Source organism: Rhinoraja longicauda, chromosome 7, assembly GCF_053455715.1.
Source record: "Rhinoraja longicauda isolate Sanriku21f chromosome 7, sRhiLon1.1, whole genome shotgun sequence".
NCBI lineage: Eukaryota > Metazoa > Chordata > Chondrichthyes > Rajiformes > Arhynchobatidae > Rhinoraja > Rhinoraja longicauda.
The window spans coordinates 41,566,555-41,581,786 of record NC_135959.1 but is presented as its reverse complement, the minus strand read 5'-3'; the positions used below and the strand labels follow the sequence as shown (position 1 = coordinate 41,581,786).

Sequence of the window (15,232 nt, the reverse complement as noted above, 5' to 3'; positions counted from 1 at the left end):
CCTGGCTTGGCGGCAGCGACACAGGCCATAGTACCCATCCCCAGTAGCCAGACGGTCTCTCCCTATCATTCCCTTCCCTCCCTCTCCCAACTCCCTCCCTCCCTTTCTCCCTCCCTCCCTTTCTCCCTCCCTCCCTTTCTCCCTCCCTCCCTTTCTCCCTCCCTCCCTTTCTCCCTCCCTCCCTTTCTCCCTCCCTACCTTTCTCCCTCCTCTCCCCCTCCTCTCCTCTCCCCCTCCTCTCCTCCCCCCTCCTCTCTTCTCCCCCTCCTCTCCCTCTCCCCCTCTCCCTCCCTCCCCCTCCCTCCCCCTCTCCCTCCCTCCCTCCTCCTCCCTCCCCCCCTCTCCCTCCCCCCCTCTCCCTCCCCCCCTTCTTCTCCCCCCCCTTACTCTCCTCCCCCTCCCTTCCCTTCCCTCCCTCACTCCTCCTCCCTCCCTCACTCCTCCTCCCTCCCTCTCTCTCACCCCTGGACCTAGGCCTTTAAAGAAATCCTAAAAGCTGTGATTGCTTGGTTTTATACTTGCTGCAATCAAATGCTTTTTTGGGCATAGAACAGGCTCTTCGGCTCACAATGTCTGTGCCGAACATGGTCCATCTCTTATCTACGTGCACATAATCCATATCCATATCTAACTGTGATAATACTTTGAGAGAGTTATAGAATTGGACCCCAAGACCCTCTGAACATCAATGCTGTTAAGGGTCATGCCATGAATTGTATATTTTCTCATTGTGTGACTACTGTAGTGGACACAATGTTCTGGACACCATGTTCTGGATCCTAAAGATAACTGCATATAATGCTTATCTGTCATCTACTTGGCTATATCGGGAATTGTGTCCTGGTTGTTCATAAGTTCTAGGAGCAGAATTAGGTCATTCAGCTCATGAAGTCTACACCACTGTTTCATCATGGCTGATCTTTCTTTCCCACTCAACCCATTCTCGTGCCTTTGCCCCATAACCCCTGAAACTCTTACTAATCAAGAACCTGTCAATCTCCGCCGTAAAAATATCCATCGACTTGGCTTCCACGGTCGCCTGTGGCAATGAATTCGACCGATACACTATCTCTGGCTAATAAATTCCTTCTCATCTCCTTTCTAAAGGTACGTCCTTTTATTCTGAGGCTATGGCCTCTGGTCCTAGACTCTTCCACTAGTGAAAACATCCTCTCCACATTCACTCTTTTCAGGCCTTTCACTATTTGGTACATTTCAATGAGCCCCCATCCTTCTAAACTCCAGCTAGTACAGACCCAGTGCCTTCAAACACTCATCATATGTTAACCCAATCATTCCTGGGATCATTCTCGTAAACCTCCTCTGGACCCTCTTCAACGCCAGCACATCCTTCCTCGGATGTAGGGCCCAAAGTTGCTTACAATACTCCAAATATGGTCGGACCAGTGCCTTATAAAACCTCGGCATTACATCCCTGTTTTTGTGTTGTAGCCCTCTTGCAATAAATGCAAGCATTACATTAGCCTTCCTTGCTACCGATTCAACTTGTAAATTAACTTTTTGGGAAACCTGCACCAGCCCTCCCAGGTCCCTTTGCACCTTTGATTTCTGAATTTAGAAAATAGTCTACACCTTTATTCCTACTACCAAAATGCATGACTCCACACTATGCAACACTGTATTCCATCTGGCACTTCCAACCCACTCTCCCAACCTGTCCAAGTCCTTCAGCAGATTCCCTGCTTTCTCTACAAATTTGGCCACAAAGCCTTCAATCTCCTCATCCAAATCATTTATATACATCATGAAGAGTAGCGGCCCCAGCAACGACCCCTGTGGAATTCTGCTAGTCACTGACAGTCAACCAGATAAAGCCCCCTTTATTGCCACTCTCTGTCTTCTGCCATCCAGCCAACCTGCTATCCATGCTAGTATCTTCCCTCAGATACCACGGTTGACGCTAGTATCTATCAGGAAAAGTCTCTAGTGAGTTTGTCTCTGAGAAAAAGGTGCATATTCTGTGTGTGTGTGTGCCTGGAGGGAGCCACACGGTGACCGAGCACGTCCTGTCGGTCGCGGTGGCGGCCTGAACAAAGCGCTACCGGCCAAGGGGTACAATGTGAGCCGCAACAACAACCATATCACCAGACTATGCAGCGGGTGAAGAAGGGCTCGCTGGTGCAGACCCACGGCATCAGCGCCTAGTTTTAAGGTGAGACGACACAAAGTGCTGGAGTAACTCAGCAGACTGAATCAGTCTGGAGAAGGGCCCTGACGTCACCTATCCATGTTCTCCAGGCATGCTCCAGCACTTTGTGTTCTTTTGTGTATCAACCATCATCTGCAGTTCTTTGTTTCAATTACATACAATGATAATACCTGACTTGGTTATAGCGGACTATCTGCAATAACGTACGCTATTCCCTTCCCCCTCCCCCCCCCCCCCCCCCATGGTCCGTTATAACAAGGGTTTATTGTAAATCCTTCTAATCTGATTATGACAGGCTACATTCGTTTTATATACTTGCTGTGTAGCATCCAAGATTGGCAGGTTTAAAGTTGAACAACCAGATAAGGTTAACTGAATTAATTGAAAAATCTTTTTTTCAGTTGACAAGAAGGAAAAAAGGGAACACAAAATGCAGAGATTAAGTGAGCAACAAATCATGATGCTTCAGGATGGAAGAGAGTTGTATGAAGCTCTCCAGAATTCCTCTGATCCATTATCTATTGAGGTAAAAATTCCTGTTTGTCATCTGTTTCCATTTTGTATGCACAGGAAACTGTTCTCCAATTCCTGTGTCCCACATGTGAGTATTTTAATGCCAGTGGTAAAAAGGGTAAAAAGTTACCCCTCAGATCTCTATTAAATCTTTCTCCTTCTGCTTAAAACTATGTCCTCTGGTTCTCGATTCCCCTATATGCTTTCAATCAAATGAGATCTTGCTATACTTGGATGCAATCAAATAAAACTCGAGTACAATAGATAGAGCAAAGGGGAAGATTCAGAGTGCAGAATATACACAGATGAGCCAAGATATTATGACCATTGACAGGTGAGGTGAATAACATTGATTATCTTGTTACAATGGCACCTGTCAAGGGATGGGATATATTAGGTAGCAAGTGAACAGTCAGTTCTTGTGTTGGATGCAGGAGAAATGGGCAGGAGTAAAGACCTGAGCGACTTTGACAAGGGCCAAATTGTTATGGCCAGACGACTGGGTCAGAGCATCTCTGAAACGGCAAGGCTTGTGGGGTGCTCCCAGTCAGCAGTGGTGAGTACCTACCGACAGTGGTCCGAGGAGGGACAAATCACAAACTGGCGACAGTGTGTTGGGCGCCCAAGGCTCATTGGAGCGCGAGGGCAACGAAGGCTATTCTGTCTGGTCTGAACCGACAGAAGGTCTACTGTGGCACAAGTCACAGAAAATTTTAATGGTGGTTAAGGGAGGAATGTGTCACAATACACAGTGCATCGCACCCTGCTGCGTATGGGGCTGCGTAGCCGCAGACCGGCGGTCAGGGTGCCCATGATGACTCCTGTCCACCGTCGAAAGTGCCTACATTGGGTACGTGAGCATCGGAACTGGACCTTGAAGCTGTGGAAGAAGGTCGCCTGGTCCGTTTTCTTTTAGATCATGTGGATGGCCGTGTACGTGTGCGCCGTTTACCTGGGGAAGTGATGGCACCAGGATGCACTGTGGGAAGACAACAAGCCGGTGGAGGGAGTGTGATGCTCTGGGCAATGTTCTGCTGGGAAACCCTGGGTCCGGCCATTCATGTGGACGTCAATTTGACACGTGTCACCTACCTAAACATCGTTGCAGACCAGGTACACCCCTTCATGGCAATGATATTCCCTGATGGCAGTGGCCTCTTTCAGCAGGATAATGCGGCTGCCACACTGCACACATTGTTCGGGAATGGTTTGAGGAACATGATGAAGTGTTCACGGTGTTGCCCTGGCCTCCAAATTCTCCAGATCTCAATCCGATTGAGCATCTGTGGGATGTGCTGGATCGACAAGTCAGTTCCACAGCGACTCCACCTCGCAACTTACAGGACTTGAAGGATCCACTGCTAATGTTTTGGTGCCAGATACCACAGGACACCTTCAGGGTTCTTGTACAGTCCATGCCTCGGCGGGTCGGTGCTGTTTTGGCGGCACGCGGAGGACCAACAGCATATTAGGCAGGTGGTCATAATGTTTTGGCTCATCAGTGTAATTCTTAGCATTGTATAGCACATCTGTTCCATAGACAAAGTCCAATGTCCACAATGGGGTAGAGGTGAATTGGACCGAGCAAGTAAGTGGTAAATGCAGCTTTACCTTTATTGTGTGAGGCCTGTCTAGAATACTGTATTTTTTAATGTTAAACCTTGGACTAAAAGATACATATCACATTGACATTGCAGGCTTGTTTGAGTGAACAGCAGTTTAATGTCCTGAATAATTACAGACAATTGTTGAAGGAACAAGAAAAGATGCAGATTGAGGCCGAATTTAAAAAAGCATTAGAGAATGCTCAAGGTGATAACAGCTGCATAAAAAGGAACGTCAGCCCTTTGTGGAAATTATGTGTCATGGACTACAAATGCCAGGACAGTAGTGCAGGTGAATGTTCAATACGATTGTTTAAACATTTAATACATTTACGGAGAGGATAATATTCTTTAGACTTTTGAGGTACAGCGAGAAAACAGGCCCTTCGGCCCACTGTCCATGAAGACCAGCAATCACCCCATGCACTAATTCTATCCTAGATACTTGGAACAATTTACCGAAGCCAATTAACCTACAAACACGCACATCTTTGGAATGTGGGAGGAAACCCACGCAGGTCACGTGGAGGAAACACAAATGCTGTACAGACAGTACCCGTAATTAGGATCGAACCCGGGTCTCTGGTGCTGTAAGGCAGCAAGTCTACCACTGCACGACTGTGCCACCTTCAATAAAATTCAATTCAATAAATTAGTAAATATCCCTTGAGATAGCATAATGAATAGCCACCTATTTCTACCCCATTGAATGTCTTTAAAAAAAGCACAGAATACAGTTTTGTCTGTGCCAACATGTTAGGTAATAGTGTCTTTGCAAATATTGTCAAGTTGTGAGTGAAGGATTGCTCCAAGGAATAGTACCCCAACCCTGGCTGACAGGGCACATTCTATCCCCCATCCTATATCCATGAACAGTACTGCCCTGGTAGACCCATAATATCTGCCTGCCCTTGCCCTGCCAAATGTATCAAAATGTTACATTTGAATTCTTAATTTTAGGTAACTCCTACTCCCCCCCCCCCTTATACCCCCCCCCCCCCCCCCCCCCCGGCCTTCATTCATCTACACTCCTCCCTTCCCTTCCCAATGCCCCACTTGAACTCGCACCTATTTCTCCCTTCCCCCTACATTCCTTCACTGGCTTCACAATTCGCAACTCTTCACTCCTTACTCCTTTAACTCACATCTTCGGTTTTAATCACTGGCCTTTGCTTCTACGATCTGTCAGTTTTGCCTGTGTCTACTAACACCTGCCCCACTGTCTTGCCTCGCCTCCCTCTTCTAGCTTTCTGTCCCCCTCGCCTGCCACAATCAGTCTGAAGACGGGTCCCGGCCAAAGCGTCACCTATCCATGTTCTCCAGAGATGCTGCCTGACCCACTGAGTTACACCAGCACTTTGTATTCTGCCTTGGAAACTACTTTTTTCCCCACAAATACAGCATTAGTCCTATAGTTGTTTTGGAAATATGAATAATTATTTTAAAGTTCTTGGCCTTGGAACTTATGCTTGAAAGATTTAAATTTCTAAGGGCTGTTGAACAAACACTAACTGGTTTATATTTCTTTCAAATAGTCTACATGTTAAGTATCTGGCGTCCAATTGCAGAATTACATTCTCTGCTAAAGGAGGGCGGGAGATATCGGATCTGTTATCTATCTGCTACAACGTGTAAGGGACGACATAGTCATGTTGATCTGCAGTTGACTGCTACAAAGAAAACAAGATACCAACAGCTGCAGGTAATTCACTTTCTTTTACACTTGCTTGAATGTTTTTCTGTGATTTGAACATGTTGCATGAAAAATACTGGAAATGCACTGGAGATCACAGAGAAACACTAAGTTAACTTGGATGACCGTACATCAGAACTTATGGCAAGGGGCGACATAGGAGTGCAGTGGTAGAGTTGATCCCTCACAATGCCAGAGACCCAGGTTCGATCCTGACTACGGGTGCTATCTGTACAGAGTTTGTACGTTCTCCCTGTGATCCTGTGGGTTTTCTCCGGGTTCTCCGGTTTATTCCAACATTCCAAAGATGTGCAGGTTTGTAAGTTAATTGAATTCTGTAAATTGCTCCTAGTGTGTAGGATGTCGAAAGTGGTCGACGAGAACTTTGTGGACCGAAAACCCTGTTTCCACGTTGCATCACTAATCTAAACTATACTTCCAAATGAGAAAAATTGTTTTATCGGAAATTAATTTGACAGAGTGACAGGAGCTACAACATGAGGAGCTGTTCCTTAAGCTCTCAGAAGGCGTCCTTGTCGCAGTGTAGGAAACTGAAGATAGAGAGGCCAAAGTGGGAGTGGGATGAGAGTGCATGTCATGGACAGCTGGAAGTCAGGGTCAGTCTTCTGCTCTGAATAGAAGTCTTCTGCAAAGTGGTATTTTACCTCATCCACAAACCTAAACAGTCCTACTAGGTGAAGCACCTATTCACTTATACTTCTGATCTAGTGTATTCTATGGTCAATGCTCGCAGTGTGATTTTCACCATTTTGGAGAAACCAAATATATACTTAGACAGACAAAGTGTTGGAGTAACTCAGCAGGTCAGGCAGCATCTCTGGAGAAAAAGGATGGGTGTCGTTTCTGGTCGGTACCCTTCTTCCGACTCCGAAGATAGACACACAGTGCTGGGTAACTTAGCGGGTCAGGCAGCATCTCTGGACCGAAGATGGACACAAAGTGCTGGAGTGACTGCTTTACAGTCTGCAGAGCCGAACAAAGATCTGTCCCTTCAATTCTCACGATAGCCATGTCTGGATTTCCAGGTATTTTGCTTAGTTTAGAAATACAGTGTAGAATCAGGCCCTTAAGCCCACCGAGTCAACACTGACCAACAACCACCTGTACACTAGTTCTATCCTTCACATTAAGAACAATTTGCAGAAGCCAATTAACCTAAAAACCTGCAAGAATTTGGAATGTGGGAGGAAACTGGAGCACCTGAAGAAAATCCATGCAATCACAGGGAGAAAGTACAGACAGTACCCAAAATCAGGATCGAACATGGGTCTCTGCCACAGTAAGGTAGCAACTCAACAGCTGTGCCACTGTGACGCCCTAATTACTAATAGCTAATATATAAAGATGGAAGTACAGCGGCATATTAAGAAAATTACTTCTAAATGGTCTAAAAGCAGGACAGGGAAATGCATTTGCAGTAGTGGGTGACTTTGGCAAGGCCAGCATGCCTCATCTTTATAACCTTGAGAAAGTGTGGTTAAGTAGCCACCCTGAACTTCTGGAATAGCTTTAGTAAATGTATTTTTACTGTATTGTCAGGGTCTTGCTCCAGCAATGGTGTAGGAATGGCTACAGATAATTTCTGGTCAAAATGGAATGTAACATAGAGAGGAAACTTGTGTGTGATGGGATTCCTGGGTACCTGCTAACTTGCCTTTTTTTAGCAGTAGAGGTCACAGATTTAGGGAGTGCTGTTGAGGAAAACCCACCTAGATCTGTCTTTGTTGGCAATTTGAAGGCTGACAAAGACACATTTGGACTGTCGGCAAGTTGTCTGATAATTGGTCTGGGATCCCTAAATGAGGAGAGACTAAAATCACAAATTTATTTTAGAGCCATTTTGATACAGTACTGACCAACCACTAATCTTGGTGTGGTAAAACAGAAATTCAACAGTATATTTTTCCCTCTTCCAGCCTTCTCCTAAAGTATTACAGAGACTCTACCAGCCGAGGAAAGCAGTGACGTATGGCATGCTCTGTGACCCATCCTTTAGAGCTATCTGCAAAGAAGTAGACCTAGCAGGATATGTGGTCTACATATTGGAGAAAGCAGGTACTCACTAAAGAGAACTAGTTTACATGATGTGACGTATGGAACTCTAAAAGGCTATTTACCTCAAAGTTATTTATTCCACAGAACAAATGTTTTTCTTCTTTGAGAATATTGTGAATATTTAAGCTTCTCACCATTAAGCGTCTTTATAATTGGTTACAGGCTAATTAAAAATAATATACAAACTCTCAAATGAAAGTGATCTAAACTTTTAGCTTAGACAGACACAAAGTACTGGAGTAACTCAGCAGTTACCCATGGTTCAGACCCAAAATGCTACCAATCATTTTTCTCCAGAGATGCTGCCTGACCTGCTGACCTGAATTCAGCGGGTCAGGCAGCATCCTTGGTGGGAATGGGAAGCCAACACTTCAAGTCAAGAATCTTCATCTGGACTGAATATCGAGGGAGAGTAGCCATTATAAAGGAGTGGTGGGGCAAGAGCTAGCAAGCGATAGGTGAATATAGGTGAGGAGGGGTGGATTGACGGATAACGGTCAGGTGAGGGAGGGAATGTGGAAATTGCAAGAGGTTAGAAGGTGTTGAGTGAAGAATAAAAGCTGCAGATTCCAGAATTCTATAGCAAAGGAAGATGAAGAGCGGAGCTGAATAATGGTGGGTGGTGGCAGATAAGAACAAATTTGGGCCCATATCTGAGAGCAAATTTGAGCCCCATATCTGAGGATGGATATGCTGGCTCTCGAGAGGGTACAGAGGAGGTTTACAAGAATTATTCCAGGAATGAGTGGGTTAGCATATGATGAGCATTTGACAGCACTGGGCCTCTACTCGTTGGAGTTTAGAAGGTTGAGGGGGTACCTTATTGAAACTTACAGAATAATAAAAGACATAGAGTGGATGTGGAAAGGATGTTTCCACTGGTGGGAGAGTCTAGGACCAGAGGTCATAGCCTCAGAATTAAAGAGCACTGTAGTGTAAGGGTTCACCTTAAAATGTGAAATGGAGCTATCAGCTAAGTTAGCAGCCCTACATTCCATAGCCTCTTGAAAACAAGTTTCCAGATGCTTTATCTCCTCACACCTGTGATAATTGACTGGGAGCGTAGCCTTTCCCAGGCCATTCTATGGGAAAGCGTAACGTTGGCAAACACAACACAACAGCAATAGTTGGGTAGACCACCTGCGCCCCCTACCGCTAGTAGCGCAGAAACGCTGCAGACAAGGGGGGCTTATGATTGACCCAGGGAAGGGGGCAATGCCATAAAGATTGGTATTGGGCGCCCTTTCGGTGAGAGAACCTCAGCCTTGGACCGTGTTGCGAACGGTGTCTAGTGATCTTGAACAGAACACCCTGTGGTGTGCTCTGCTGTATACTCGGGGTTTGCGAGTGCGTTCGGGGATGTTCGAGGATACGTGAGTGTATGTGCCCTATTTAGTAGTGTAATAAATTACTGAGTGAATCACACTCTGTTATTTGAATCCAGTGATTTATTGAACACAGCAGGTGCTCTTTTAGAAAGGAGGTGAGGAGGAACTTCTTTAGTCAGAGGGTAGTTCATCTGTGGAACTCATTGCCAGGGCTGTGGAGGCCAAGTCAGTGGATATTTTTTAAGGCAGAGATAGACAAATTCTTGATTAGAACAGGTGTCAAGGGTTATGGGGAGAAGGCAGGAAAATGGGATTAGGAGGCAGAGATTAGCCATGATTGAATGGCGGAGTGGACTCGATGGGCCGGATAGCCTAATTCTACTCCTGTCATTTGTGAACAACAGGGAGGGTAAGGGGATCCAGGGGGGGAGAAGAGTGTGAGGGAAGGGGGGATTAAAATGAAATGACGAGGAAGGGGGTGTAATGTGGAAAGAATGACGTATGTGAGAGGACCAGGGCTGATAGGAGAGGGGAATGTTGCGAGGGAGTGTGGGCTACCTGAAATTGGAGAATTCAATGTTCTTGCGATTGGTTTGCAGACTAACCAAGTGGAATATGAGTGGTGGGCGTCTGCTGCACGGTGCTGCTAGGGGTGGTGGTGGAGACAGACACGAAGGTGGGGTTTTAGATTATTTAAGATAGACACATGGATATGCAGGGAATGGGCAGACGGAGTTCATGTGCAGGCAGAGAAGATTAGTTTAACCTGACATCATGTTGGGTGCAGACATTGTGGGCAGACGGGCCTGTTCCTGTGCTGCATTGTTGTTTGTTGTTCTTCTAGTTTACATTCAGCCTCATCGCTGCCTGTTGACACCCCCTTTATTTTGCTATTAACTTACCATAAGTAGCAAGTTCAAACAGCCAAATAATCTATCAACATGTCTTTGAGATGTGGAAACATAGTAAAGAATATGCAACCTGCACATTAACAGCACAGTGGAGAGGATTGAATACTGCTCCCTGGGGCTATAGGATAGCAACATTCCTGCTGCATCGCAGTGCCACCCTTTTTATTCATGTCCCAATGTTGTAATATTGGAAATGACTCATTATTTAGCTCGAAGGCTGCCCGCATCACTTTATTTGGCCAAGTAGGTAGATTCATTAAGGTATTATTTTATTCAATAATGTTAGATTGCAGTTTTGACACCTGCTTTTAAATGCAGTAGAAACAATAGTTTAATGGTTCTTTATTATGTGTACCAAGGTACAGCAAAATTATTTTTTCCGTACAGATCAGTAGGAATATTGCCACACATAAGCACTATCCCCAATTATGTACAGAAAGCATAGAAACCCCTCTGAGTCCATGTGCAAGAGTTGCCAGATTTTGGCACCATTTTCAAATTCCCAGCTGCAGCTGGCCATAAAGGCCCTTTGCAGCCGTTGCCTCCATCCTGATCACTGATGTTGTTTGTCTATTGAATGCATGTCATCAAATATGTGGTTCCAGGATGGAACATTAATTTGTCTGTTTTAATACATAGTGGGACCATCGACCATTTATTTGGCTGATGAAGATCAGGATCTAGTAGCTATAAAAATTTGGGCCAGTTTCAAACAGCTGGCCGTGGAAGATATTATCAAGCTAGGTGCCTTAGTTGTTGCGAGCAACTTGAAGTGGACAACGGAAAACTTCGCTGGTATTCCGGTACTGTTAACAGGAGAACTGTCCAACTTTTCTGCAAATCCGAAGGATAGACATCTACGGGAAAAGTACATTCAACTCAAAAGTTCTGTCCAGGTGGAGTATTTGGAAAATTACTAAATGCAGTATCTGCAATAAATTAACGCCACAAGTAAACTTAGACAGTGCTAAACTACTTTAAACAGAAGTATTTATAAAGACAATTCAATGGGGATCCTATTCATTAGGGATAATTATCATAGTTTTGTACATGGGAGATTGTGCCTCACAAATTTGATTAAGTGTTTTGAAGATTTAGCCAAGAAGGTTGATGAGGGTAAGGCCATAGGCGTTGTCTATATGGCCTTCAGTAATATCTTTGATATGGTTCCGTATGGTAGGCTGCTCTGAAAGGTTAGGTTAGCTACTTGGATACAGAATTGGCTTCAAGGAAGAAAACAGAGGGTGGTGGTGGGTGTTTTTTCAGACTGGAGACCTGTGACGAATGGTGTGCTTCGGGGATCAGTGCTGGGCCCATTGCTATTTGTGGTTTATATTAATGATTTAGATGAGAATGTGCAAGGAATGATTAGTAAATTTGCAGATGACACTAATGTAGGTGGTATCGTAATCAAAAATTCCAGCAGGATCTTGATCAGCTGGACAAGTGGACAAGGCATAAATGGCTAATGGAGTTCATTGCAAATAAGTGCGTGCTGTTGTGTTTTGGGTAGTCAAGCCATGGCAGGACCTTCACGGTGAATGGAAGGGCCCTGGGGAGTGTTGTAGAGCAGAGGCGCACAGTTCCCTAAAAGTGGTGTCACAGGTAGATAGGGTGGTAAACGAGGCTTTCGATACATTGGCGCTCATCAGTCAGGGTATTGCGTATCGATGCCAGGACGTTATGTTATAGTTGTACAAGACTTTGGTGAGGCCACATTTGTAGTACAGGTATTGTGTTCGGTCTTGGTCACCCTTTATTGGAAGGATGTCGTTAAGCTGGAAAGAATGCAGAGAAGATATGCAGGGATGTTGCCAGGACTCGATGGCCTGTGCAAAAGGGAGAGGTTCGGCAGGCTAGGACTTTATTCTTTGTAGCGCAAGAGGCTAAGGGGTGATCTTATAGAGGTGCTCATCGGGCACAATGTTAGAGAAGCAAAATACCAATTTCAACACGGGAGGTGGGTTAGTTGGGCAGCTGGTAGTAAGGTAGATTGGAGTACATATGGACGTGGATATCATTTTGGACTATGTTGCTAAGGTGTGTTGTGTAGCTGGGTAATTGGCCAAGGATAGAATGTGATCATAAATTTATTGCTTTAGAATATACAGAGTTTCATCAAGGACACAGAGAAAAAGGTGAAGACTATTCTTGGAAGAAGTGATGCTCCAAAGTCAAACAGAGAATCTGGTGACGTGCATACTCCCAATCAGAAGTCATTCCTTGTTCCGGTTAGTGGCACTTTGGTTTGTATAAATGCATTCCAACAAATATTACAAGTAGGTTTTACTTAGAGAATATTTCTAGTTAAATTTTCCCCTAAAATTCTATGGTTGAAAACAATATTTGAAGCAAAATAAATTATAGGGCATGTTACCAAATATGATTTGTTTTGAAATGCTACAATCTGGAGAACTAGATTAAAACGTGTTTCCTTTCAGTAATAAAAATTAGCTATTAATGCAAACGCTACCAAATCTAATGGAGTCTCAACCCGAAACATCACCGATCCATGTTCTCTAGTGATGCTGCCTGACCCAATGAGTTACTCCAGCACTTTGTGCCCTTTTGTGCAAACCAACATTTACAGTTCCTTGCTTCTACCAATAATTGTTCCAATAATTGTTGCTTTCTTGGCTACTCGTACTTTCCAAAATCTCTAGGCCTAATTTAAGTAATCAAAATTGTATTTAGAAAATCGGGAAAATTGCTGGGTTGTTTATCTCAACATGAAGTTGGGTTCATCTTGAGAATGTCAGAGCGATATCTGGCCTACTTAAACAAAATATACGGATCAGATTCCACCATTTCCATCCCTTTGTTTTCACTACTTATCACATCCAGCCCTGATCACTACCTCACTCTTTTCTCCCTCAACTGACACATCTGTCAATCAGCCCCTCCACCCACCTATCACTTATCATTTGCCAGCTCTTGGCCACCAGTGCCCTCAACTCTTGCTACCAGTAGTCCCCCCTCTACTCCATCAGTCTGAAGAAGGGTCCCGACCTAAAACACTGTCTTTATATCTGTCCCTATGTTCTCCTAATGCTGTCAACACAATATAAAGCCTACAGGGCCCTGCTAAATCAATCAATAATTTTGTGATTCTTCCACTGGACAATTAGAGATAGGATATCTACTCGAGGCAAGTTGCTGTGATTTAGGCTCTGACTTTCTGGTCCAAACCCGTGCATTGCTTGTTTCTCCTGTGTCCTGTTACTAGACACAGTATGATATTTGTCTTTATGTTGAAAAGATACAGCTTCCTTGATGATTAATGCTCCATATTAGGCTTATTCCTAAAATGTGAACTGTTCTCACGTGCTTACATGATTATGTGTGCTTTACAGCTCTATTGACTTTGGTTTGCTGACAGCTGTCAATTTTGTTCAGCTTACAACTAGCTTTTAATTATCTTAAATGTTTTCTCTTCGGTCTGTTTTGCAGTACACTCCAGCAGCCATTGTAAAGACCAATGGTTTATATTTCTAAACTGAGCAAAATATGGAAATTAACTTTATCACAAGAATGCATAATTTATTTAATAGATATTATAAAAGATTAAGTTCTAAACAGGCAAAGAAATTAAGAAGTGCACAACAAACTAACTGGAGAATAGTTATTTGTAGGTTGTAGGACAGAAGGCAAAAGATTCAGCAAATTCTGCCAAATTACTTAACAGGACTGTCTGTCATGGAAAATATATTAATGTATTTTTTTCAATTTTGCCCTTTTGGTAGCTTATTTCGTCTAATGTTAAAAGAAAGCTACAGCCACTAACTACAGAAAATGGATCCAAGTCTATGTTGTGCAGTACAAAGATCACACCTACCGATTCTGTCACAGAGCTCAAGAAGAGGGTTAATCTTTTATCTCGAATTCCTTCTCCTGTTCCATTGCCTCAACTTTCCAATTGTGTTTCACCATCTGTACAGAAAGATTTTCGACCACCCAGTTGTGCCACACCACAAAGCGCTGACGTTGTTCGAACCAGCAGTAATAACCTTGCAGTAATATCTTTGAAAAAGACTGATGTTGCCAAAACAGATGATAATAATTGGGTTACAGATGAGGAACTTGCAATGATAGATACTCGAGCACTTCTTGAAGGTGGGGGAGATGGGCATAGTGAAAATGACAAAGAAAAAGTTACAGGGGCACAAATCAGTTCAAAAGACTGTACCTTATTACCCCAAAATGTTAAGAATTATCTTGGGACACAAATTTCCAAAATGGTTGAAGACAACTGGGTTACAGATGAAGAACTTGCAATGATAAATACACAAGCACTTTATGAAGAATGCGCTCATGGTTACAGAGTGAAGGACAGCAGAAAGGTTGAGAAGTCCCAAGTTGTCCAAATGACAGAATTTACCTAAATGCCACAAACTGCTAATTATTTTAATAATGACCTTGGAAACAAAGTTTCCAAAGTGATTGAGCAAGTTCTGGGCAAGTGAGCCTTGTACAAAACAAGGGAAAGATTGAAAAGGCACAAAGGGTTCTAATAGTCCTGCCCTTTTGAAACAAACATTTGTCTTGAAACTGAACTTGAAACAGTTAGTGCTTCACCAGATAAAAGCCCACCTGGTGGATCAAAAGAAGACATAAAGGTGAAAAAAATACAATGCATTCAAGTAGTTATCAGCCAGTCAGAAACTAAATGAAATACCAGCAAGCAATAGTAATATTGAAGTGTGGGATAGAGATATTTATGTAACAAATGGGATTATCATTAAAAGAAAACTAAGGAAATAAGAAACTGATGGTGGCAATAGTGCTGATAATTGATGTACCTTTTACATTGCACTTGGACAGACTTGATTCAGGGGGTGATTATTTGGATGTAAATTTGATCCATGCATTGTTGATGCTTGCAATTAATATGTTTAGAAATTTTGTAAATGGAGAGTTATTTGTCAATGTAAGAATGA

General features: G+C 43.7%; 1 protein-coding gene across 1 annotated transcript in view; it reads left to right on the top strand.

The window, feature by feature from the left end:
• brca2 (BRCA2 DNA repair associated) overlaps positions 1–15,232 on the top strand; it is a 50,548-nt gene extending 35,316 nt beyond the window's left edge. The window contains exons 21-27 of the mRNA XM_078402359.1: positions 2,572–2,696; positions 4,381–4,579; positions 5,823–5,989; positions 7,918–8,056; positions 10,935–11,191; positions 12,398–12,526; positions 14,039–15,232. Coding sequence (XP_078258485.1) covers positions 2,572–2,696; positions 4,381–4,579; positions 5,823–5,989; positions 7,918–8,056; positions 10,935–11,191; positions 12,398–12,526; positions 14,039–14,677 — 1,655 coding nt within the window. The 3' untranslated portion in view covers positions 14,678–15,232. The remainder of the gene's footprint in view (positions 1–2,571; positions 2,697–4,380; positions 4,580–5,822; positions 5,990–7,917; positions 8,057–10,934; positions 11,192–12,397; positions 12,527–14,038) is intronic.